The sequence below is a fragment of the Pleurodeles waltl genome, chromosome 2_1, assembly GCF_031143425.1.
Source record: "Pleurodeles waltl isolate 20211129_DDA chromosome 2_1, aPleWal1.hap1.20221129, whole genome shotgun sequence".
Taxonomy (NCBI): domain Eukaryota; kingdom Metazoa; phylum Chordata; class Amphibia; order Caudata; family Salamandridae; genus Pleurodeles; species Pleurodeles waltl.
Window position 1 is genome coordinate 462,778,895 of NC_090438.1, and position 27,669 is coordinate 462,806,563.

Here is a 27,669-nt window from a genome sequence, read left to right on the forward strand (position 1 = left end):
CAATCCAGAGATAACTATTAGTGTTTATTTAATATGTAATATGATTTTCTATACAGGACACCTAGGCCTGCCAGAGTGAAAATGGCTTTTATGACCTTGTCCCTGTGGTGACATACTATGAATTTTCTACCTGTTCCACTTTGAAATACTATGCACCCTGCCTTATGGGCTACAAGGCTGAAATAGTGGTGATTCACTAATGTTTAAAATGCAGGACATTATCTGTCAGAAGGGTTATTTTGACAGGCAGCACTGCAGATTTTATACTTCAGCAGTCACAATTCACCGGGGTAGGCCTGAAGCCATGTTTGCTTTACCACTTTTGTGGATGGCACAAATAAGTGCTTCAGTCCACAAGTGACACTTAACGTTTAGGCCGTTTGCCCTTTCCAAGCCATATTCTAGCAGCTTACAGGGAATTTAAACCTGCAGCTCAAGCCAGCAAAAATAGGGTTCAGGAAAAAAAAAAAAAAAAAAAAAAAAAAAAAAAAAAACACATTTAAAACTTGGAAAAACCATATAGAAGGTGTATTTCATAAACTAAGCAATTGTTTCTTTTTGGGCCTACAGGAGTCAGCTGGCACAGACGTTATGAGGTGACCATTTTCGGCAACTGCAGAATCAGTCATGGACATCAAGTGGCACTAAAAAGGACATGCCTCAGTATGTCCTCATTGTGACTTGGACTACCTACACATTTATTACAAGTAGTTATCATCATGTCCTATCATGAATACTGATTAGCATTAATTTGTCAAAACATATGAACAATTTCTTCAATGAGGACTCCCGCCCCCAAAACCTCTCGCTCCAAGACACTCAATATTGGAAGCCGGTTGCAGCTTAGGACAGCAGTGATTTTACACTTATCCTGGTGGCAGCAACAGCTTAGTATGTAAAAGGAAGTTTAGTTAAACAACTGATAGGTGTGTACATAACCCATCCTTTTTTGAGCCACGGGGAACAAATGCCAGGAGGCGAGTGGTGGGGCAATGGCAGTGGGCTGAGGCTCCAAATGCCAGGGCATACTTTAATCCCTCAGTGTTGCCGACTTCTAGCCCTCTTTATGTAGAGTTGTAATTATAAATCTGACAAATTGAAGGGGTGCTGCATTCACACTGCAATTAGACATAGAAAAAACACAAGCCCTTACCTGAAGGCCAGCACTTTGATAAAGACTGGCCTCAGGAGCGAGAGCATGGTAACACCCTGGACCAAGATAATCTATTATTTTACCTTTTTTTGGTGCTTCACAATATAGAGCTCGGCTTCACGGTTGCAGGTGGCTTTCGGGCTCATCTCTGCACCTCTATCACCAGGTGAAGAATTGTGCTTGGAGCAGAGACAGACCTACCTCGTGCTAGTATCCGACATTTGCTGATGGCAATCCTTATGCGGCTAGAACCCAGTCTTAGGTGGGGGACATGTACCTAGCACACTGGTAGAATTTTAAGAAGGGGGGTGGGGAAGAGCTCCTTGAGAGCAGAGCCATCTGTAATTGGGGATGGCACCGATTTAACAGCCCCCAACATCACATACAGGTTGTTATGGGCGCAACACCAGCACAAAAGGGAGTTATGAAAATCGTCGGGATCCAGCCTGGCGCAGAAGTGAAATTCACAAGATGAGGGATCTGCGGTTGTAAGCCTTTGCCAGAAAATTAAATTAACATGAGGTCCTAGCTCGGTGCTGACCTGAAGCAGGATCATAACAGTAAATTGAGACTGACTCCAAGATTTAAGTCAGTGAGCCGGAGGAACCATAAAATAGTTTATTGGTTCATCCTTTTGGGATGATGTGAGGAGTATGCTCTGTACCATCTTACCCTCTTCCTCCATCAACCAGATATGCACAAGCAGAAACTTTAAAGTCATACACAAACACAAAATATAGATCATAATCTGTTCAACAGTTTGGTTGTTTCTCTGAATCAGTAATGCTACTGCTCGGCATTCTATCGAGTGGTCTGAAGGTGATGTAGCTGGCTTTATACAACTATGTCTAATTGCTTAATAGGACAACTGCTAGCTGTTTAATCTAGTTCGAGCAGAAAGCACAAACACTGTCTAATCAAAAGGTTGTGGACTTCTTACTTTCAGGAAAGCCACTGACCCTTCACCTGAAGGTCCTAGTTACATGAAACTGTTTTGTAAAAATTAACCATAAATAAAAAAAAAATTAAAAACACACGACATGGACACATGACTTTGTGAGCATTTAATGGTTTCAATGAAAAATCCAGCACTTTATATTCAACCTCAATTTGAGACTAACAATCATTATTTCGCAAAAAGTGTACAATTTCTTGATTGAGATAGCATTGAGCGGTGTTCCCTTCAGCCCTAAAGTGCACTTTGCAGAAGACATTGTTAAAAAACAAATAAAAAAAAAACAAACACTTAATTACCTTAATATCCAAAACACATTTAATCTATTGATTTAATAAAAAAAAAATAATAAAAAAAAAACAGCATTTCTGAGCAGTAGAGGTTTTGCTTTCATACTTATCACTTAACGTCCCTTTGCGGAATACAATATATACACATTGATTAGGGCAGTTTTAAAAACTGACTAGTCAGCAGTGGAACGATTTTTTTCCAGAGTGTTAATTTGGTGTTTATTTCAATGGAGGTTCTTTCCAATTGAGATATTTTCCAGTTTAGTTATAAATGTAAAAGGCGAGAAGGCAAGAATCCTCTTTCCAAACAACTTAGAATGAAGAGATTTGGAATGTATTGTATTCTTTAACCTTATTATTAAGGGGGGGAATTTGTACCAGCTTTACTAATAAATCTAACACAAGTACCAGACAGAAATTTGAAGATAAGTGGAAAGTGATCATTATATTGGTTATTCATACAGAATTCAATAAATTCACAATAATGTATATTTGAAGGCAACACGTTATAACTGGTTCCACAATGGAGAAATTACTCAATGGAGAAGACACAAACGAGTTAAGAAATTTGATTTCTTTTTCTTCTATACAAACAGCTTTGAGCAGAATTTATTTTACAGTAACTACTTTTTTTTCATCTCCTCTTTAATGTTTAACAGCACTGCATACTTTTTTTTTATATTCATGCAGTATTAGTGTACATTCATTGCACTACCCAAATATTTCATAATGAATTTGTGCTGCGTTGGGTGGAGAATGCACGTTTTTCTGCGCATTAAATCGCATGCACCTTCTTCAAACAACATTTTCTAAGGTGTAAAACAGAAGTGCTAGAAGCTTTCTGCAGAGCACAGCACAAGTGTTTAAAAAAAAAAGCTAGGAAGGAAATGTCCCCCTGGGGTAACTGGCTCCCAGTTCACTTGGCTTAGTGGTCAGAGGACACGCAAAATATCTAGGTTAAAAAAAAAAAAAAACAAGTGAAAATACTAAGTTCTTTTCATTGTAAGATTACTGTGAAAAACAAGGTTCCAGGAGATGGAATTCAAATCTTTAGCTGAAGTGAGTAAAAAAAAAAATCCCCTGTCCATAGAGGCAGACAAAAAGAAGTCATTGTAGTGAAGGCAACGATCTATCCAAACAGTTCCATCACCAGACTCCTGGTAGACTGGTGCAGGGTCAATTTTTAGTTTTTAAACAGACATCATAGGGCAAGACTGCAATCTATTGCAGACATCATAAACGTTTGCCTGCTACAAATGATTTCAATAAAGTAAAATGTATTAAAGATCCATCTAGTACACACGCTTTGCCAATTGTCACCTGTTACATTTCAAGCATACCCTCTATGAAAGTGACATCAGAAAAATATGGGTCAATTTGAGTGTTATTATAGTAGCACTTTATGACATCTTATGTCCCTTTTTAATAAATCCTCTGAAAATATTTACATCAACTGTAGGGGCTACAACACAACTTACTCAATTTGACCAATTACTACTTTAACAAGTTAAGTGTTAGTGCATTTTCAATACGGCTGCCCATTAACAATGGCGAACGTTTATCAGAGTATTCTGGAGTCTATTCCATCTATTAAATTCAAGTAGCATGAAGAACAACATCTTAAAATCACCTAATAGAAAGACTGTTTAACATCTTATTTTGCGTCCATTCCAACCACCAAAACAACCATTTATTGACAAAGCATTTCGAACGTTTTGATATTTCAGCAAGGGGAGACTGACTCTGTAAGTAAAAGATGATTCATTGGAGGATGCCCCACAACCTCTGGACCACACAATTTGTAGGTAACAAACAATAGAAGTAGTTTTAAGGCTTAAATGTTGCTTTTCTGCTAGGTCGAGCTGAAACAGTTGTTGGTAAACAAGGTGCCTCGACACCACGTTATAACAGCAGTGTTCCTACCACAAACAGGAGGTACTTTTGAAAGTTGTAGTCTTGCTACGCCCTGTGACTGCTGAAAGTGCAGGGGAGCAGCAGGAACACTACCTCTAGAGAATAACTCTAGCCAGAATTGCTTAAGCTGGAGGAACTTTCTAATCAATGCAGCTGCTACCCAAACAGGAGTTCAGAGTTGAACATATACCCACAGCTTCAGGTCCTAGCAACAGAAGAAAAATATTGTCTCTCGTGCTCATAATATATCATTTCGGTGCTTGTCCTCGTGCACAAAAGTAAGCTTTGGGTAAAGCTCTCTATGCACGGTTACCTTCAGCAACACAGTACTTGTTGGGTTTACTTTGATTTCTAAGGCATGGTTTGAACGCTGCCATCCAAAGTCCCATCTGTAAGGCAGGATCTGGGTAATGCCGCATCCTTTAATGCATGCAGTCCCATCACCAATGAAATATAACGGAAGCTTGAAAACTCTGGGGCCACCAATTTCAAGTCTGTTGAAAACAGCAACGGCAAATGATGCATTTGCTAAAGGTCGCTCCCACAGTTCAAAATTGTTCACCTGCAAACAAAGAAAGAATATTTCAGGCTACACCAAAAACTACAATTTAGTCACAAACATCAATCAAGATACTAATTAAGTCACGGTTTCTATTAAGTGAAAAAAATGGGGTCATTGCAGGCCAGAGGACTGAGACCTTAAGCAAAAGGAAACTTAACCAGAGCATATACCATTACCTTATTACAATCCAGTGTAGGAGGCTGGCCTGTAGTGGGTACCAAGGGGTACTTACTCTGTACCAGGTCCAGTTATCCCTTATTAGTGTAGAAGAGGTGTTTCTAGCAGCTTAGGCTGATAGAAGGTAGCTATAGCAGAGCAGCTTAGGCTGAACTAGGAGACATGCAAAGCTCCTACTATACCACTGGTCTCCTATGCATAATATCATAAGAAAACACAATACACAGATATACTAAAAATAAAGGTACTTTATTTTTATGACAGTATGCCAAAAGTATCTCAGTGAGTACCCTCAGTATGAGGATGCCAAATATACACAAGATATATGTACACAATACCAAAAATATGCAGTAATAGCAAAAGGAAGTAATGCAAGCAGTTTAAAGTTACACTAGATTGCAATAGGAGCACATCGGTATAGGGGCAACACAAACCATATACTCCAAAAGTGGAATGCAAACCACGAATGGACCCCAAACCTATGTGAGCTTGTAGAGGGTCGTTGGGACTAAGAAAACAGTGAGGGTTAGAAAAATAGCCCACCCCAAGACCCTGTAAGGTAGGTGTAAAGTGCACCTACAACCCTCAGAGAGCACAGAAGTCGTGATAGAGGGGATTCTGCAAGGAAAACCAACACCAGCAAAGCAACAACAGTGGATTTCCGGACCCGAGTACCTGTGAAACAAGGGGACCAAGTCCAAGAGTCGCGACAGTGTCGGGAGTGGGCAGATGCCCAGGAAATGCCAGCTGAGGGTGCAAAGGAGCTGCCACCGGATGGAAGAAGCTTGGTGTTTTGCAAGAACGAAGAGGACTAGGAACTTCCCCTTTGGAGGATGGATGTCCCACGTCGTGAAGAAGCTTGCAGAGGTGTTCCCACGCAGAAAGACCACAAACAAGCCTTGCTAGCTGCAAGGGTCGCGGTTAGGGTTTTTTGGAAGCTGCTGTGGCCCAGGAGGGACCAGGATGTTGCTACTTGGATGAGGAGACAGAGGGGGCGCCCAGCAAGTCAGGGAGCCCTAACAGAAGCAGGCAGCACCCGCAGAAGTACCGGAACAGGCACTTAGAGGAGTGAACCGGAGTCCTCCCGAAGTCAGAAAAGGGAGTCCCACGACGCCGGAGGACAACTCAGAAGGTTGTGCACTGCAGGTTAGAGTGTCGGGGACCCAGGCTTGGCTGTGCACAAAGGAAATCCTGGAAGAGTGCACAGGAGCCGGAGCAGCTGCAAATCACGCGGTACCCAACAATGCAGTCTAGCGTGGGGAGGCAAGAACTTACCTCCACCAAACTTGGACTGAAGAGTCACTGGACTGTGGGAGTCACTTGGGCAGAGTTGCTGAGTTCCAGGGACCACGCTCGTCGTGCTGAGGGGACCCAGAGGACCGGTGATGCAGTCTTTTGTTGCCTGCAGTTGCAGGGGGAAGATGCCGTCGACCCACGGGAGATTTCTTCAGAGCTCCTGGTGCAAGAAGGAGGCAGGCTACCCCCACAGCAGGGCAGAAACTGTCTGAGGGGTTGGCAGCAGCAGCTGCAGCGAAACCCCGGGAAAGGCAGTTTGGCAGTACCCGGGTCTGTGCTAGAGACTCGGGGATCATGGAATTGTCTCCCCAATGGCATTGGGGCATTGGGGAGACAATTCCATGATCTTAGACATGTTACATGGCCATGTTCGGAGTTACCATTGTGACGCTATACATAGGTAGTGACCTATGTATAGTGCACGTGTGAAATGGTGTCCCCGCACTCGCAAAGTCTGGGGAATTTGCCCTGAACGATGTGGGGGCAGCTTGGCTAGTGCCAGGGTGCCCACACACTAAGTAACTTTGCACCCAATCTTCACCAGTTGAAGGTTAGACATATAGGTGACTTGGAAGTTACTTAAGTGCAGTGGTAAATAGCTGTGAAATAACGTGGACGTTATTTCACTCAGGCTGCAGTGGCAGGCCTGTGTAAGAATTGTCAGAGCTCCCTATGGGTGGCAAAAGAAATGCTGCAGCCCATAGGGATCTCCTGGAACCCCAATACCCTGGGTACCTCAGTACCATATACTAGGGAATTATAAGGGTGTTCCAGTATGCCAATGTGAATTGGTGAAATTGGTCACTAGCCTGTTAGTGACAATTTGGAAAGCAGAGAGAGCATAACCACTGAGGTTCTGGTTAGCAGAGCCTCAGTGAGGCAGTTAGTCATCACACAGGGAACACATACAGGGCACACTTATGAGCACTGTGCCCCTGGCTGGCAGGGTCCCAGTGACATACACTAAAACAACATATATACAGTGAAATATGGGGGGTAACATGCCAGGCAAGATGGTACTTTCCTACATCCAGCCATCCACAATTTGGAGCTCTGTCAGAGGACTTTGAAGCAGAGCATGCATTTATTTTTTGTGTGACAGAAAAATTCCTGGGTGCAGCCTTCAGTGGTTGTACTTTAGGTTAAGGAATTCTGTTCTGTGAAGTGTCAAAGATGGTCAGGGTAGCGTTCAGCTGATGATTACATTGTTAAACACCGCCTGTAAGAAACAAGGAGTCTACTCCTTCAGCCTGAAGAGTGCTGCCAACTTTTGTAGGTTTAGGCTGCATAGGAAACATGGGAGAAGGTCGTCCTGAACTAGTAATGGTGGGCGGACTAGTTGGAAGCACCGGTGCCACTGTACCCGACTGCCTATGGTATGAGAAGGTAAGACAGCATTTTAATCAATAACATGTTGTGAGGTAAAGTAGCGTGTAACTGCTTCATGAGCACTGCTAGGATGCCCAGTAAGAGACTGCATCTGGTGGATTGAGTAACTGATGATTGGGATAGCCTTACAGTTATGAAAGAACGATTCTGTGAGAGTGTCAGCTTTGGGATGTCTGGAAAAAAGAGCCACAGCAGTTAACAAAAAAAAAAATAATAATAATAATAAACCACACACAACACACACACGACCGCTAGAGCTAACCTCGAGCGTTCCCATTGCCTAAAAATGATCAGAGAACAAACAATACGTATTAGATACTATTTTAGGCAGTATTCACAGCTAAGAGTTTGTAACCCCGTCTCATGATCCCTGCGCAAAAGTCTGGTCTCATGAAGTAGACTTGATGTATGTTTAACACTGTTACAAAGTTTTTACTAAGTGTGGGCTGGAGAGATAAAATCAGATTCTCAGAACTGACAGGCAAATCGGTGATCCAGTTGATAGCACTGGTTTGATCTGAATATGTGGTGCAATTTGACACTGGATCACAAGGGGGTAAACCTCTTCCCTGGGTTCAGCCTCTCAGATTAGAAGATAATTGAATGAAGAAACCAAACACTTCAAATCACAGCAGCGAGCTTGGGAGTTACGTTTTTTTCTGAGCCACAGGGAGGTTTGCCTGCTAAAGGTGTGTAGCCTGTATCTTTTCTTGGAGGTAAGGCAAGGCTGATTAAAGGTATTTCGTGGGAAAAAAAAAAAAACAAACAAAAAAAACAACAAAAAAAAAAAAAAAAAAAAAACACACACACACACACACACACACACACACACACACACCACCACAGGTCTTGCAAACTAATATTTTGTTTGGGGAAGTTATTTATCTGGAATGATCGTTCTATATCATGGGTGTCTTAATAACATTAACATCTTTAAATTGTAGAAATTAAAGACTGTCCCATTAAAACTAGTGATTTGCTCTGTTCCTATTTGTCTATGAGGTGGAGTTCGATTTAAAGAACATTACATATAAATGATTTAGATGGGCTGGTAATACCTAGTAGAAAAGGGCACTGCATAATTATGCTGAAAACTTTTGAATACATTGTCTCAAAAAGAAGTCTCCTTCTTCTCGTGTTTATGTTAACTGCGCGAGAAAACGAAGGAGACTTGCTTCTCGGCAACTGCAGATTTACAGGTTGTTTTTTGCAGATATGTCGTGTGGACGCTGCCATTCAGTGTTGGGGTTGGAATATCAACTTATCAGTGCGAATAGAATGACTTGCAATCACGTCCTCCAAAGCCGACATTCATGCAGGAGAAAGACCCCTCAGAATATAATAATCAATGTCCATTTTGTGCGTCGCTTAGCCTCGAGAGGTGGGACGGACACGTGCATGAGAAAACCAGTGGTTACAAGTTAATTAACATTTTCTGTTTACAGAATGCATGTCCTACATATTAGACACAGACCAGAATGCAGTATCCACTTCACACAAAGCAGTATGTATGCTGTATAGTGGAGGGCAAACAAGCAGACATCTGTAACACAATCTAAACATTTCAAGTTCGGGAACCTTAAGGCTTTGAACTCTTAAAACGCAACCTATCCGACTTCACTTGTGCATTACTTAGCCACCGCTTATATGATAGTTATTGAAATCCTTTAAGAATTATGGCATGGAGTAATTCTGTGTGCCCAACGGAAATGCATTAAACAATCCAAATAACAGATCAAAGTCTAGTGCCCCCCCCCCCCCCCCGCAGGTGTGAAATATTTTAGTAAACTTGTCTATGTCCCACTTACGTCTTTTCTGATGATCTGCAAACTTGTTTGATGTACAAGAGTGCTAGTAAGTCTAGAAGTTGGCTACATTATGGTGTGGCTTATGTCAGGGTAAATATGTGCAGTGCACTTTTAGAGACCAGTCCGAGGTCGAAGAGTATCTGCACTGGTCTGCATTGTCATTTTTTTTGAACGGTTGACAGGGCGAACAGTTAAATTCCACATGGTCAGAGGGGAAGCAGAGGATGCAAACTGATCGTCTAATCACATGAACTTGGAACTGCACTTAAGAGCAAAAGTGGCAGGGTGTGTCCTCATTACCACTTATGTTTGTAAGAAACACACCACAAATCACAACATCTAGAGCAGCATATGCTACAAACAAAAAGCTTCTCAGACTTGGAAGTAGGTACGCCTGCTACCCTATTGGAAGCAGACTAGCAAGCAAATGTTCCAATTCTGGGTAGATGTTCTTTCCTATACAGATTTGCAAACCTCACTGGCTACCTACCACTTGTCATGGCCTAAAGAGAAGGAGAAGCACTGGACCCCAAGGCAGAAGGCCTGAGCTAGCAAATGGGTCTTTTTTTCCTTCTTAAGTTTCACATATTCTTCTATTCCTAAATATTCTAGCTGCCATCTAGTTTTCTCAGATTCTGAGCACCATAGGGAAATCAACTAAGCTAGTTCAAACATGTCTGAACAAGATTGTTAACTGCAGACGCTGCATCTACTGAAATTGGAACCAGCACCAAAGAACAGGGGGGCGCTGAAGGAAACAGGACTTTTGCAGATTTCCCTCCCCAACTACTAGATGCTGGTTTTCAACTGACTGTGCACTAAGGCCTGCTAATCAGACCTCACTGACAGTGCTATGGTCCCTCAAACAAGTAAGGCCTAATTGTAACCCATCTGGCATGGCATTCATAATTCCCTAGTATATGGAACACCTGGTACCTAGGAAATGGGCACTAAACAGGGTCCCTAAGGACTGCAGCATTTCTTCTGCCACTTTAAAAAGGACCCACCATTAATCAATCAATTTTGAACCATTTAAAATACACACACAAAAAAAACACCACTACTTAAAAATCCGTTGTTCATGCAATCGTTATTCAGGCAAAACAGTTTACCACAAAGTACTGAACAACTACTGTCTAGAGACTTTAGTTGTTTAGCAGTAGTGGTTCAGGCAAGTAGTGGTTTAGACCTCGTTGTTTAGGATGTTTCCCGTAGGAGACTGGTGTCAGGATGGGGAAAGGGGTCGGCGGGGGGGGGTGCATTGCTCTTAAAACCAGGGCACAAATTACAGCTGTGAGTCCTTTAGGTCTCACCTACACACAGCACTTAACTGTCTGCTGTTGAAAGACCTCTTGTGGACCAAACCAATAACTTAGTGGGCTATTATTCAAAGACGTTCCTTACACATTTTGCATATGTCCCTTATCTGGGCAATAGGTGCTTTACTGTCCTTTTAATTGGAGGTATCATATCCTTCCACTGCTCACATTCAGGGACCTGTTCTTTATTCAGCACTCCATGAGAGTGCATGCGTTTTCTTGCTCTCCCTTGCATGCCACTGACCCAGTCCCCTAATGTCCATCTTACACTGCCAGTGCTGCCCAAGAACCCTCCCAGCTAGCCTGCAAGAGCACAGGAAAAGGTTTTGTTTTGCAGGATACAGCTAAACAGCTGACTTGAAGGCTTGCTTTTGTCTCATCTCCTGTATTACACATTTTGCATCAAAGCACAGACCTCTGCACACTTTTTACGATACTGGGGTAGAGGCAGTATGCTGCACTCTCAGTTGGGCTTTGAGCATGAAAGTGTACTTAGGACTAAAAGGAAATGTCTTCTGGAGGCCCTTAAATCTGTGCCCTGTCCTACTGCAGAAAACCAAATGTTTGGAGCATCTATTTCAGTTCAGGCTTTTGTGGAAATTAAATTAGACCTCAGCATGCGGTTTCTTTTGACTTCGGACACTCCCTTATTTCGTAATTCTGTTTAGAGATTAATAGAAACGTATTTGAAATATAAACAATGGCAGTTATTAAAAAATATACTGACTTCCATATGCCGTTTTGAGATCCCTGGAGATCTGTTTACTTTCCTTTCCTTTTTTCCCCTTTAACAGTGCTTTACAAGAAAGCATTGGCAATGCTAATAGAACAGCACTACTGCCATTGCCAAAGCTTTTTGTAGTTCTAGGGTTCGTGAATTACTGGGACCACATCCCATGCTGGTACTTCAAATTACTAACTGGTTTACCAGTTGTAGCATTTGTTACTCCCCGTGTCACGTGATTCTCTTCATATTAGGTCCAAACAGTCCCGCCTTACTCAATGACATGCAGGCTAGTGCATTGCATGGATAAGGGTGGGAGTAGAACAAGCCTTGGCAAAGTCAACAAATAGGACACTTAGCTAAACTTTCCTTAAATAAGTTACTAAGTGTCAATGCGGTTGGTTATAAATACTGTAAGTTAATAACTCCCGCAGGGAGATGGTCAAGGGGACCAGCAATATCCTCAAGAACAGTTACCTTCATAGAAGCAGCAGTCCTTCAGCAGTTCCAGGCACTTTAATCTGCCTTGAAATGGACTACTAGCGAGTAATCCTGATACAAGGGATGAAGACGCTGCAAGAATGTGACTGGTCGACAGGGGTCTTCCTGCAGGAATTCCTTGGTACAAAAATATTTGGGGGGGGGGGGGGGGTCCTGCTTACAGGGTTGGCAGCCCATTAAGTCCTCACTGAACGGGCTGAAGTCCAGCCACCACTGGACTACCTGTCACAGGCCAATCCTTCCGGAGTCAATAACTTGCCTTCTAAGGGACTCATCAACTCTCCAACAGCACTCCTGGCCTCAGTAAACTGTGTTGGGCCTCTGTGCTACACAATGGCAGTGGTAGCAGCTGGAAGACTTTGGGCGACCGCTTGCTCTAGGTTGCTTCTTCAACTATTGACACCCTGTGCTGCAAACTGGAGGCCTAGCAACTGGCTCTTTGTGTTCTTTTGGCTTGACTAGGCTTTGAAGACAGCTTCTCCTTGAAGAAGACATGGTATACTAGCCACCAGGTGCAGTCTTTGTCAGTGCAACCTCTTTGCTTCTCCCTCCATGTAGCAGGGCAGTCCCTTTTTGGTCTTTCTTCCAAGTCTGTCGAGATCAGAGTGCCGTATTTATCTAAGAAAATTCCCTCAGAGTAGGATGCAGTTGGTAGCCAATGGGCTACAAAGTTCCTTCCTTCCTGATGACCATTTCCTGGGAAGTGTGGAATATGGCTATCCCAGGATGCACCATTCTGCCCACTCATTGTGCCAAGACCCCCTTCCCAGCACTCGGGGCTCTCCAGCCCATTCCCAGAGGTTTGGCTACACACCCCTGGAAAAAACTGGTTTGACACTTGGCTTCTCTCAGCAGCACCAGCTCGTCTGCCTAACCAGGGTTCCCCTCTACTAAGTGTTACCCATTTGCCCTTCAAAAGGTGCTTCTACGAAGCTCGCCTTTTGGGCTAACATGTGACTTTCTGCAGGAGGGAGGTAACAACTCTCTCCATTGCAGGTCCTTTCCAGGAAGTCTTTAGCACGTCTTCCCAGGAGGGCAGAAAGACATCTGCAGGACAAGCCCTGTACACATCAGTAAACGGGCACTGGAAACCTTGGGCATCTAAAGTGGAAACTTCTAAAACCGCACCTTGCCCACCAGTGACCAAATTTGATGTAACCATTAAAATTGGATTTAATGCACAGATTCTTCTGATACTAAATGGTCCCATCCTTGGTAGTTCTATCCAGAAGCTGGCAGGGCTGGGGTGCCAGCCTGTGACTCTGTACTTTCCAATGGGGTTACTAGCCTTTCCACAGTAAAGCACACAAAATTACATGTTTCATTTGCTCATTAGCCTTACCCTAGGAGTGGCTTACATATTTTAAAAAGGAAGGTTTGGGCTTTGCAAATACTTTACATGCCAAAGGAGTTAGTTTCACACTGCCCTTACAGTCAGCAGTGGCAAACTGGAAGCCATGTTTAACCTGGTCATACTTGTGCAGTCCCATGGAGATCTCAGCCTACTGGCCCCAGGCAACCCAGGTACAATACACTAGGGACTTACAAGTAGGTTGGGTTATGCCATTTGGGAACAAGCCAATTAAACATACACCATTTTAAGGGTCAGAGCAAATGCATCAACTCCTGTTTACTAGGGCATTTCCACTACACTTATAACTAGTAGTTAAAATGGAGGCAAAAAGTTGGGTTAAACCTTCAAAAGGCCTGTTTCCTTACTGGCATCCTTCTCAGATTTTTAATTCAGGCAGGAATACATAAATGGTTCATGACCACAACTGATGAATTACAGACCTCTGTGACCCCCCCATCCTTGTTAATTAGGGTATGATGCCAAATTTCTTACAATAATACTTTAACACAAGCAGGACCCTCCTAGTTTCAGGTGAACCAGTCCTTTGGGGACAACATGGTTGTGGAACGATTTCGGGGAGCATGGAGATTGGGTAGGTCATATGGACCGCTACGTTCCTGGAAACAATTAGTTCTACTAGCACCAAGGTTATACCTAAGGGTCCTGATCACCTGACTAAGGATTATTTCATTGGCAGAACGACTAGTGACCATGTGAGAAAGTGTCAACTTTTCAAACCTGTAAAGAATTTTCTTGCAAAACGTACTTACCAGATTTTATTCTGGTGCATATGAGAGAAGATACTTTTAATTTTGTAAATTGGTGTGGCTCTCCTTATTGAGTTGTGAGACTCATTTGACTGTGTGCATATGGTAAATGTCTAACACTCTTCCCTGATATGCCTCCATGATCACACTACCCCCCCTAAGAGGAGCACCATGGGATTGCTAGAGACAACCCCTGTCTGCTAGAAAGGGAACTCCTGGACTCTGCAAACTATACCACATTTTGGTATACCATATAAAGAAACATCTTTCTACAGTGCTCTATACTTCAAGTGACTACTCCCATCCAAAATAAAATAAAAAAATAGCAGCAAACCAAAGTGCCACTGACTTACACTTTCACATGTGTGACAAGAGAGCAGAGAAAGGATTTGGCAGCTCTACTCTCTCCCCGTTGCAATGCGCTTCAAGCATTTACAACAGTGGCCAGCCAACCATGCTCTCCTCCCAGAAGTCAAGTTTATCCTATTGGAATTTGAAAACTACACCAGGAGCCGCAGTGTATCACACTGTGTCCCAAGCTCCAGGTGCTGTACTGCCAGCCCTTCTCCCTTCTGGCTGCCTTTACGATGTGAGCTTGGAATAACGTCAAAGTACTTGGCCATGGGTGGGGCCAGACAGCTTCAGGACACCTATCCCGAGACGACAGTCCCAGTTCTCACAAATAAAGCGCTAGGGATGCCCACCAGAAAATGAAGGTAAGTTTGAAAAGGAGGTAAAAATCTGCAGGGACAGGCAAAAATGGTAATAACAAAAGCAAGGGAGGAGGGTATTATGGGACATGGTGTGATGGTAAAGCAAGAAATGGCTGAAAGAGAGGTGGGGATGGAATCCATGACCGTGATTGTGAGGGAGGGAAGGAAGGAACACTACTTAAGCAGTAGTAGGAGAATGTAACTTATGGATACCCTGGTAGGCCTGTTCTGAAAGCCAAATCTCTCACCCCAAACCCTTGTATGCACTTGTCTGCTGTGTGAGTGTGGTCAAGTCAAGATAATAGCTCTTGCCAACTGCCATAGGTGCCTGTAGGGAAGACTAAAAGGAAAGTCGTTGTTTAGGTATCCATTCAATGAAAAAGCTATGGTAAATGTTCACACAGTTCCAGACACCAGAGCACTATTTTCACATCACTCAGTAGTGCTGAATAGCACAGCCCTCTGTAGGTTTAGCCAGATCTCGGAAAAGACATTCGACGACAGGTTGGTTGCTCAAGTTACACAGCTTTCAGCAGCACTTTAACACAGTTACTTACTTCAATATTAAAGAGCATGCCAATTAATAGAGGCTCTGGCCAGCCAGGGAAGCATAATGCACCACCCAAGTAAACAATAAACCACTGTGGCATTTCAGACAGCTGTAAATGATGAACTACATCTGGAGTCACTTCAGCAAACCCTTGGTGGCTTACAATGAGTATGTCAATTTACAAGATTCAAATTGAAACACCATGTACAAATATGGTCATTTTAAAAATATTATGCAGCAGTTCAACTCCCTTTTGTGGTTAAGCATGTGATGGAAGCCATGTTACAGCAAGTTTCTCAAAAATGCTTTTGCCCTCCCTCTTTTTGCAAGTTTAGTACCTTGATCTCATTTTAACAGATGAATTATCACTTCACCAGAACAAAATTCCATCACCACATGAAATGGATTACCTTAAAGAATTGCCGTCCTTGAACACCCATTGGATCCTGGTTGATGGCGATTACATCTCTGTTCTGCAGCAGTGCCTTAGACCTAGGGTCTATCATCCTGAGGTCATTCGACATGAGTAGTGGTGCTGCCATGATGGCCCAAAGTGCCATATGGGTTATCTGCTGATCCCAGCTCAAACCAAAGTTTCCAATCACCAGCTGATAGACCAGTAAATAGAGGAGAGAAAAAAAAAAGCAGAGAATACTTAAAATGATGGTATACAGTGAACAGTTTTCTTTAGTATGGTACATTAAAATATGGTGATTTTAATTTTACATAAGTGAACTAAATTGTCAAAAGTATTTGCTTTAGTGAACACCAGTGCACAAACACAAAATGTTATAGAAAACCATTTGATGATCTAAAAATATAGCAGCTTGATTTGGGTTCACCCGTACAATCTGTGGCTGCACATACGTACACACAAACATTTAAGTTAAATAGACTTCTTAATTGAATCAAGACACGCGAAAGCTATATATATATATATATATATACACACACACACACACACACACACATATATATATAAAAAAAAAAAATATTAAAAAAAAAATCCTCAGATCTGTCCAAATATATGTTCATAGAAGTGTTACAATAGTTTTAAAATGCCTCTCGAAAACAACCCAATAAGGAACCAGTTTTCAAAAATGGTAACATCTGGTGCAGCAAGAGGTAAATAAAACTGACAAAGTACTCCTCAAAGGTATAGGCACTTTTTAAATGGGAACAATTTTTAGGAGTCCTAAAATGGATATTGCCACAGGTTCCACTACAATCAAACTGATTAGAGGCTAGCACAAGCTCCGTAGGTAAATCTCATATACAACTGTAGGAAAGTATCATCTTTCCTGGCATGTTACCCCCATTTCTACTGTATGTTTGTTTGTTTTTGCCTAGGTGTCACTGGGATCCTGCTAGCCAGGACCCCCGCGCTCATAAAGTATGCCTTGTATGTGTTCCCTGTGTGGTGCCTAACTGTATCACTGAGGCTCTGCAAACCTGAACCTCAGTGTTAATGCCCTCTCTGCTTTTAAAATGGTCACTGCAGGCCAGTGACACATTTTACCAATTCGGATTGGCACATTGGAACACCCTTATAATTCTCTAGTATATGGTACCTAGGGTATTGGGGTTCCAGGAGATCCCTATGGGCTGCAGCATTTCTTTTGCCACCCATAGCGAGCTCAGACAATTCTTACACAGGACTGCCACTGCAGCCTGAGTGAAATAACGTCCACGTATTTCACAGCCATTTTACACTGCACATAAGTAACTTACAACTCACCTAAATGTCAAACCCTCACTGAGTGAAGGTTAGGTGCTAAGTTACTTAGTGTGTGGGCACCCTGCCACTAGCCCAGGTGCCCCCACATTGTTCAGGGCAAATTCCCCGGACTTTGCGAGTGCGGGGACACCATTACACGTGTGCACTACAGATCGGTCAATACCTATATGTAGCGTCACAATGGTAACTCCAAACATGGCCATGTAACATGTCTAGGATCATGGAATTGTCACCCCAATACCATTCTGGTATTGGGGGGACAATTCCATGCATCCCCGGGTCTCCAGCATAGAGCCCAGGTACTGCCAAACTAACTTTCCGGGGTCTCCTCTGCAGCTACCGTTGCTGCCAACCACTCAGACAGGTTTCTGCTCCCCCCCCCCCCCCCCCCCGGGCCTGGGCAGCCTGGTCCCAGGAAGGCAGAACAAAGGACTTCCTCTGAGAGAGGGTGTTACACCCTCTCCCTTTGGAAATAGGTGTAAAGGGCCTAGGAGTAGCCTCTCCTGGCCTCTGGAAATGCTTTGAAGGGCACAGATGGTGCCCTCCTTGCATAAGCCGGTCTACACTGGTTCAGGGAGCCCCCAGCCCTGCTCCGATGCGAAAATGGACAAAGGAAAGGGGAGTGATCACTCTCCTGACCATCACCTCCCAGGGGAGGTGCCCAGAGCTCCTCCAGTGTGTCCCAGACCTCTGACATCTTGGATGCAGAGGTCTGAGGGCACAATGGACAGCTCCGAGTGGCCGGTGCCGTCAGAGACCCCTCCTGATAGGTGCTTACCTTTCTCTGTAGCCAATCCTCCTCTGTGGGCTATTTAGGGTCTCTCATGTGGGTGTCTCACCAGATAAATGCAAGAGCTCACCAGAGTTCCTCTGCACTTCCCTCTTCGACTTCTGCCAAGGATCGACCGCTGACTGCTCCAGGACGCCTGCATAACCACAACAAAGTAGCAAGAAGACTACCAGCAACATTGTAGCGCCTCATCCTACTGGCTTTCTCGACTGTTTCCTGGTGGTGCATGCTCTGAGGGATGTCTGCCTTCACCCTGCACTGGAAGCCAAGAAGAAATCTCCCGTGGGTCGACAGCATCTTCTCCCTGCCAACGCAGGCACCAAATTTCTGCATCACCGGTCCTCTGGGTTCCCTCTCATCCGGACGAGCGTGTTCCCTGAACACAGGAGCTGGGTTCAGGTGTCTGCGACAGTCCAGTGACCTTTCTGTCCAAATTTGGTGGAGGTAAGTCCTTGCCTCCCCACACTAGACAGATAATAATCCTGTGTAAACTGCAGCTCCCCAGAGTGGGTTCTCTGTGTTGCTGTGCGCCCCCTCTGTCTCCTCCTCCAATGGGCGACCTCCTGGTCCTTCCTGGGCCCTGGCAGCACCCAAAATCCTCAACCATGACTCTTGCAGCTAGCAAAGCTGGTTTGCAGTCTTTCTGCGTGGAAACCACTCTGCATCGTCCAGCACGTTGTGGGACATCTTCTGAGAAAAGGAGAAGTTCCTGGCACCTTCCGTTGTTGCAGAATCTTCGGCTTCTTCCACCCGGAGGCAGCCCTTTTGCACCTTCATCCGGGGTTTAGTAGGCTGCTTACCCCCCCCCCCCCCACCCCCCCCCCCCGGACACTTGCGTGACTCTTGGACTTGGTCCCCTTCCTTTACAGGTCCTCAGGTCCAGGAATCCATCTTCAGTGCTTTGCAGTCAGTTGTTGTCTTTGCAGAATCCCCATCTTGACTTTACTGTCTTTCTGGGGTAGTCGGGGAACTTTACGCCTACTTTTCAGGGTCTTGGGGTGGGGTATCTTGGACACCCTTAGTGTTTTCTTACAATCCCAGCAACCCCCTGCACGCTACAATAGGCCTGGGGTCCATTTGTGGTTCGCATTCCACTTTTGGAGCATATGGTTTGTGTTGCCCCATGGCCTATTGTCTCCTATTGCATTCTATTGTGTTCTACAGTGTTTGCACCACTTTTCTAACTGCTACTTATCTGATTTGGTTTGTGTGTGTATATATATTACTTACCTCTCAAGGGAGTATATCCTCTGATATACTTTTGGCATATTGTCACTAAAATAAAAAGTACCTTTATTTTTAGTAACTCAGAGTATTGTGTTTTCTTAGGATATATCACTTAGCACTATAAGTGGTAAAGTAGGAGCTTTGCCTGTCTCCTAGTTCAGCCTAAGCTGCTCTGCTATAGCTACCTCTATGAGCCCAAGCTGCTAGAACACTTCTAATCTACTAATAAGGGATAACTGGGCCTGGCACAAGGTGTAAGTACCACTAGGTACCCACTATAAGCCAGGCCAACCTCCTACAACAACTGATCCACTGGTTGCATTTAGCCAAACTCAACCAGGCAATGGCAGCTCAGTGGTAAGTCATTATGTCCGAGTGACCAAACATGCATGAGTATCGAGCACCATCATTCTTTTCAGTAGCCAAATAGAGTCATCACCTCTACGCTGTTACTCCACAAGAAAATATAACAGGGGGGCATTGCTAATGGTATTCCTTTGATTTCTGTAAGAGAATCAATAAATAACATGACTGGTCTGACACATGCCAATGGATGAGTTTGGAAAAACTGCTGTGAACTTCAATGATGAAAAGGTTTAACAAATCCTTAACTAGAAGCTTCTCTGTATCAACAATCAATCCTACAGCTGGTATAAGAGTTGGAAATGTCATTAAAAGATGATCCATTTCTTCTACCGCTGGTTCCAACCTGGATATTAGCTAGTATGCTGTGATGACACGTTAAGGACAGTCGGAGGCAGTCTCTAAGACTGCCAACCTTCGTTCCTTAGTGGAGACAGCTTAGCGGTCAGGAGAGTCCCAGCTTACAAAACATGCTAGAGAGACTAAAACGAGGTAGAAAGCTTATATCGGGAAAATCACGTGAACTAGGGTTAACCTTACAGTTAAGAGACTTTTTTGTAGGTATATGGGAAGTCTGTGGTTCTGGGCCACAATCCTGTGTGAGTTCTGCAGTTTACTACAAGTTTCAGGGCTACAACACCACTGCACTACAAATGCACACCAAATTACTCCCTTAGCATACTTGACTAATGGTAGATGGTCAAGACTACTCTGGAGTGTACATCTAGACAAGCATCCTTAAATAATGCGATGGTAAGTGTTAGACACTTCAATATTAACTCACACAATAATACTTAAAGGCTGCAGTGTCCAGTCAGTGCTAGAGCAAGTAATTATAAACACACAGTAAATGAATTACAATCTGGACCTGCAAAAAGAAGCCAGAGGTGCTAGCAATTTCTTAGGGTTGGGATACGGCCAAAGACTTTTCTATATCGTCTAATCAAAGAGTGCTAGATTGTTCCTCCTTATGGCCAATGAATCCTATGAAGCTGGCTCAGGTAAACGTAGGCATCTTCTGAACTCGGATGGTCTTGGCTTCTTGGAGCGTTTTTCAGGGAAGGGATTTGTATTTGTGCTATTCGTATACATGTGGTACTGCCAAATGAAATTCATGAACTGGTCCAGCCTAAGGAACCAAGCTAAAACAGCTCAGTGGACTGATCCTTCAGCTGTTTAGTTTCCAGCATCTAAAAGAAAGTACTCAAATATACCGTATAACAAAACACCAGTCACCCAAGGCAGCCAGGACATCCTTCCAAGAAGACACAGGTGCAGTGCCAAGATCTGATGTTAATGCTGACAGGGTGTCAGGAGCCACTAGTAAGACATTTCCCAAATCAGGACACCAATTTAGGACCCAGTTTGATACAAGACACTAAAACAGGAAACTTAACTTACTATGGTGCTCAAGTACAATTGTATGAAACAATACTGTGAAATGCTGGGCAACTACAAAATAGACATGCTGTGGAAAGACTGCACCATTAATCCTTTTAATGATATAATGAAAAATTAACACAGTCCTTGTTCTGACAACAAACAGTCCCTCTAATGTTAAAAGCCACAAGGAGGATAAAGCACAAAATGCTAAATGATGTAGCATGTAGTCTAACCAATACCATCAACTATCACCGATTTTTACTATATAATAGACAAAGAATGTACAATGAAAAACAAAACTGATCTCAGCCTGTAAGAATAGTGCTTGTTCATACCATATCAGGGTCGTTCCAGCCTCCTGGTCCAGCCGCCTCTACAATTACATCCTGGTGTCCCGCTGACCAGTCCACAATGCTCTTGACGCTGTCCCAGGAGTCACAGATATCATTATAGTTTCTCCAGTGATTACAGTACTTTCTGATCTCTGTGAAATTGGGCTGTAATGAAATGTAAAAGTAAATGACAATGTAATGTGAACAAGTAAAACAAGCCTGAACATGCACTTCAAAATAAGCAGGTCAATAGCCTTGCTGGTACAGTGGCACCTTTAATATTTGCAACCCTGTAGTGTAATTCGTTTGGCTATGCTGCAGGCGAGTTTACCCCCCTTGAGATAGTATTACGTCAAACTGATTACAATAGAACCGTAGAAAAATCTCTACACCGACTAGCATGGCTGCTACATTGTATTAACCACAGCAGCTGCTTTTTGTCAGAAAAAGCAAGCACTGACTAGAGCAAGTTCTTAAAAAAAAAAAAAAAAAAAAAAAAACACACCTCACACAATTCTTTTTTTTTTTTTTTTTTTAAACAGCTGAATTGGCATACTCTGTACACCAGCCTAATGATTTGGTTTTGCCACCTTACTGTGATCCAATATGTCCTACTTGGAGTTAAATTACGTGGAGCGCTTGTGTTTTTAAAAAAAAAAATGAAAACTTTTTTTTATTTTATTTTTTTATACTGATTCTGCCATTTTAATATACAGATAAAGTAAACACTGCTCTATATTTGGGCTGTTTTGGTTACTGCAGTCACTCATTGGGATAAAACATTGCAGAGAAAAAGCAAGGGACTGCTAAGCAAATACTATAGGATAGCAGAGGTAAAGCGCCAGGTTAAGATGATCGCTTCGGGAATGCAACAGGATACAGCCCTAGGAAAAAAAAAAAAAAAGAAGGAATAAGAGTATACGGATAGAGCATAGCAAAAAGGAGTACAACCTTTTAATTTAACTGTGTTCCTGCTGGAAGCAGAGACACCACTGTTATGTAGAGAAGTGTCATTGGTACAGCCTTGGTGGAGGCGATGACAAGCGTGCAAGGTTGGCGTGCCAATGATGCATGAGTTTATGGGTGGAGGTACAGAAAAGCAGTTACAGGGGAGGCAGAAGGGTTTCGAGTTCACTGGTGTTATGGCTAGTGGATGAAGGAAACCTACTGGGTGTGAATGTGGGATTAAACAGGGATGCTTTGTAACTGGTGCAGGGAGGCATGGGATAAGTGCAGAGAGTACTTTGAGGTGTGTACAAGTCTGCTGTTTGGTGTGCTGTAAATTACCCGAGGTATTCTAATATTTGTACATTTTAGAAGAACATAAAATAAATATACTTTGGTGTGAATATGATGACTCCATGGGAAAGGTATCTTTTTTTTTTTTAGCTGGATACAGTTTGCATAAAACACCCACACCTGCAAAGAAAACTATCAGCGGGCTGGATGCCACTTCAATCTGAGATGCTACAAAGACAAAAAGGGCTTTTTGGGGGGGGGGGGGGGGGGGGGGGGGGGGAAGGGGAGAAGAGGTTTAAAACAGAAAAAAAAAAAAAAGTGGACCAGATGTCCACAGCCAGTAATCTCAACCTCTGCCAAAGCAAATTTAATCCTGAAGCACATTTTACCTTGAGCTTTCTCTCAAAATATGTACAAGCATAAAAAAAAAAAAAGGTAAGCTATTCAGTTGTTGAAAAAGCCACTGATCATTAAATAAAAGGCTGCAGAGACACCTTGGGTCTAGTCTCAAAATAGGTGCATTGGACGCATGGTTTAAATATTGATGGAGGTGTCAATCAAGGGCCAGTATCCATTAAAATGCATGTTTGATAGCTGAAAATCATGTGGAAAGTTACTAGAGTGAGAACACCCCTAAGGCCATGAGACACGAAGGAACAATGCGACTCCTCATCTATTGTTACTTTATTGGCATAACTGACTACTTACGAGAAAATAGCCTGGGTACCAACCTTGAGGTTCGAACGCTGTAATAAATATTTGCGATTTTATATTGCATGCCAAGCCATCTCTATCATCACTGTTGCGAGCTGCCCAGTCTCCTCTTATTCGCTCATGCGATGGAGCCCATGCCTGTGTGGGCTCGACAGGAATTGTTGCATTGTATTCGGGGAAATATGCGATATCCTATCATTATATGCACAAGACATCTTATGTTACAGAGGGCCCCACTGGAGTATTAGGGTCCAGTTATGGCTGTTGAGCGAGTTTGGACTGATGTCTGGATTGCTAATGCTAATAGCAGAAGGGACACCAAGCTAGGGGATAACGTAGCCCCATGGAGGGCCCTGGGAGAAAGACTTGAAACCCCAGGTGATGCATCTGAGTGGGGGTGGACAGAAGCGGAAAACTAGGCTGCATGAGACCCTGGGTGAGGAGAGGGTGAACACAGCTTGCCTGGCAAGCCCTGCTGCCTCGGAGGCATAATGATTAATTCCAACCTGCCCACTTCCCCTACTCCGGTCTGCTTAGAACTACCATATTCCTTTAGGGTTTGATCCCCCTACTACACACTATGTACTGGGACTGTTTGTTGATGTTGCATTGTTATAATCAACCAAAACTGAAAAAAAAAAAAAAAAAAGTTTTAAAAGAAGCAAAAAATAAGTGAAAATATTAAAAACATTTTGTAAATGTGAAGAAATTTGAAATTGAAGGCTAAAATTGAAGTTCGTATCGTCAGACTGATTCATGGGATCAGCGCAAGTGCAGCAAACTGAATAATACGGAACGTGGGTTTGTGAATTAAATAAAATATTTAATCCTTTGTGTATTTGATGATTGCTTGTGTCTCTATTTGTAAACTGTGTTCTGGTTTTAATCCCTCAAATTGCTTAGACCGACATCCCTGGCTCCCAGTAATGACTAAGTGTGAGGTCACGGCTCTCAGTAATGACTCAGTGAGGGTCCCCGGATTCCACTAACTATTAAGTGAGGGTCCATAGAAGTCAAAAGGTTAGACTACTTAGGCCAAAACTGATGGAGATCAGATGCCTGAAATGGCCACACTTTAGCATTAGTGTTGGGTTGATTGACATTATTCAAAGACCATGACCGGCAGAGAAATGGTTAAATAAACGACCAGAAAAAGAGACTGATTAAGTCCTAGAAAATAAAGGTAAGACAAAGATTAGGGAAATAAAGAAACTCAAGCTTGAGATGATTTCGATTAAAGGAAATAGGAACCAATGCAAGAGACTATACTTCCAACTATAGTAAAGGCGGGCAAGTCTTCCCACGACTGACCAATGATTAGCATACACTTCTGTGATCTGAAAGTTGAAAATCAAAGCACCATCTTAGTTTCCAAGTAATGGCAATGTATTTTAGATGTAGCCTTCTGAATACATATTTCCATTGCTTACAAGATGCTTGTACTTTTCTAATTGTAAGAAAGGAATTATGTGGATGGCAAGACCCAGCTAATCATGGCATGAAAACAAAGTAACCTTTAGCATCACCTACCTTCTGAAGTGAAAATTCATACAGAGGCCACTCGCATGAATATACAATGCTTCTGCCAGTCTTGTTCAGTGCAATGGACATGTTTCTGTATCCTGCAGGAAGGAGTTAAAAATTAAAAATGGTCAGTCTCCATTCAAATATAAAAATGGCATGCAAGAACATGGTGGCGGGGTCAGCTTGGAGAGGTGAATTGAAGGCGTGGGGGGGGGGGGGGGGAGGCAGTCTCAACAAAACCCATGGCTCGGTGGAGACTAAATAAATACTAACTATAGATAAGAATAAGTTTGCCGCACACAGACTTTACAATTACTTCTGTAACGGATTCTATGATAAGCATGTAGTGCAGTGCATCAATTTCGTTTTTTTACCCCTTCATCGTAAGTCGTGTTGTTGCGAAAGAACAGTTTTGACCGAACTTTACTTGGCATTCAGTCCACCATTTGCCCTCAGCCTTGAAAAACTAGGACAGGATGAAACCAGTGTTGGCTGCCTTGATTGTGTTATGTAATCAAGTATTCTTTCATAACGACTACATAAGTTTGACCACCTGCAAAAACATTGAAATTGATGCAAACTCTATGCCCATCACAGACTTAATGAATACTTTTGTAAGTGATTCTATGTGTGCTCCAACCTTTCTCTTAGGTTTAGAGTGCACCCTTAATTTTTAGGGAGCCTAGACATCAGAGGTAGCAGAATGTTTGTTCACAGCATCACCGTTTTATTAGGTCAGATCAACTTTTGGTTGGTACGATTTCTCTTTACTAATGCCACACACTTGCATTAGGATGTGAAACTAGTTTGTCACTTCGGCTATTGTAAATGTTAGCTATCACCAACTGAAGAAAAACACTCCTTTCACACCTGAGACCACTGTTTGATGCTTCACATTAAAGTACAATGATATTGTTCTTTTCTCACAGAGGCACTTGGATTATGTTCAGAGGACAAGTAGTTATCTCTAGTGGAGTCCATCCAAAGTCAAATCCTGACTTGCAGACACTTTGCGTGCACAATATCAACAGATAGAGCTATAGTACAGTAAAAGCACTGCATGGTGTCTGTTAAGAGGCCACTACAGAGCTTCAACTATCTCCTAATTTACATTAGTTATCTGACTGGCCGGAAGTATCATTTTGCACTGGTATGTCAGATATAATCAAAGGATGGTTAGTTAGCCTTACAATGCCTGCATGTCACATATAGGCTTCTTATGGTACCTTCAGCCAACAGGTCCAAAGTCCCAAAGCCGCAGCCATCAAACTTTAGTAGATCTACTCCCCACTCAGCAAATGTTTTGGCATCCTGTTCATAGTGACCAAAGCTACCAGGAAATCCAGCACACGTTTGATTTCCGACATCTTGATAAATCCCTAGCTTCAGTCCTTTAGAATGAACCTGCAATCACAAAAAAATACCATTAGAAAGCTATGGAGGCAATATGGGTCCTATAAGTGAAATACTGTAACAAGGAATTCATAAAACCAGATGTTGACTTTCAGAACTTCTTGGAAAAGTTTCCCAACAGGTAGTCCTAGTCAGTCAAGGGTTATTGGGCTCAGACTAAATCTGCATTTTACCACCGGTGTCTTGGGGCTTAACCCTTCTTTTGAGCAAACAGAGCATCAGCTACGATGCTTTAGCACCTGAAAAGCAGGGTCAGGAAGTTCAGCATTCCAAGCCTTAGTAGGGGGAATGAATGTGGGGTTAGTGACTCCGAACTCAAGCATCAAATCAATCTCCAGCCTTTACTTTATGAAAATGAAATACTTTAGCACTACTTTGCATACGTTTCACAATCAACACCGTGCATTTATCTTTGGTGCCAACAGCAAAATACCTCTAACCTGAGAGAATCTGAGAAAGCATGCAGAGTACACTTTCAGTAATGACCTGGGAAGAGAAGGAAGAACTTACCTGTCAGTTAAAGAGATGAAGTGAGTCTACCATGAGGCACGACAAGACTACCAAGAAGGCCTGCAAAAGGCTGACCTGACTGTAAGGAATTGCACAAGGATAACTGATCAGTCCTGGAACCATGAATTTGCTTCAGTCCAGCTGCCAGAGAAAAAGGCAGGACAAACTCCTTGGTCAAGGAGCTGCTATACCACCTTCAAGGATGAAGGCTGGTAAGCCTGCATCCTCCCCAAGCCCTTGGCTGTCTGTAGAGTGTGCCTATTCAATACAAAGGATCACTTGGGTCCAAAACAGATCTTTGAACACCAGTGAACAAGACTATCTCTGCCCCAACTCAGACATTGGAGACTGGGGAACAATTCACTGCGACATCAAAGTGATAAAATATATTTTAACACAAAAAAAAAAAACACAAACAAAAGGTTACACGAACTTTCTAGTTAAGTTCAGATTTTACATGCAGAAAACCATACAAATTCAGCTGTTATAGTTTGTTATTTCAAGTAACTATAACTTGTATGCTCATCATGCACAGTTCTCATCAATAATTTTACTGATAATGTTGAGTTACATAATATCTGGAGTAATTAGAAGTGCATGGTGAGGTGCGAGTTCTAGTTACTTGAAATAACTAACTGCTAAATTTCTATGGTTTTGTGCAAGTACAATCTGAACCCAATTATAATGTTCCTGTAACCTTAGTTTGTATTGTGTGAATTTCCAAGGTTTTTATTTTATTCTATTTCCCAACTATAACATCCCTATAACCTTTGGTTATTTAAGTGAATTTCTATTTTTTTTACGCTTTGGTGGTTGGCCACATGCATCCAGTCCCCCATGCCTTCAACCACATGCCGTGCACACCCTTCAAGGATGAAGCAAGGATTAGGCACACAAAAAGTGGGGAGAAACAATGAGAAGGTGGGAAGGGCAAGCAGGAGGAAAGAAAAAAAGAAAAGAAAAA

At 42.8% G+C, this 27,669-nt stretch overlaps 1 protein-coding gene across 1 annotated transcript in view; it reads right to left on the bottom strand.

Moving 5' to 3' along the window:
• Positions 1 to 2,202: 2,202 nt before the first annotated feature.
• Positions 2,203 to 27,669, bottom strand: part of GLA (galactosidase alpha) — a 51,893-nt gene continuing 26,426 nt past the window's right edge. The window contains exons 3-7 of the mRNA XM_069213499.1: positions 26,009 to 26,186; positions 24,789 to 24,880; positions 21,309 to 21,470; positions 15,883 to 16,080; positions 2,203 to 4,874 (exon numbers count right to left, since the gene is read on the bottom strand). Coding sequence (XP_069069600.1) covers positions 4,551 to 4,874; positions 15,883 to 16,080; positions 21,309 to 21,470; positions 24,789 to 24,880; positions 26,009 to 26,186 — 954 coding nt within the window. The 3' untranslated portion in view covers positions 2,203 to 4,550. The remainder of the gene's footprint in view (positions 4,875 to 15,882; positions 16,081 to 21,308; positions 21,471 to 24,788; positions 24,881 to 26,008; positions 26,187 to 27,669) is intronic.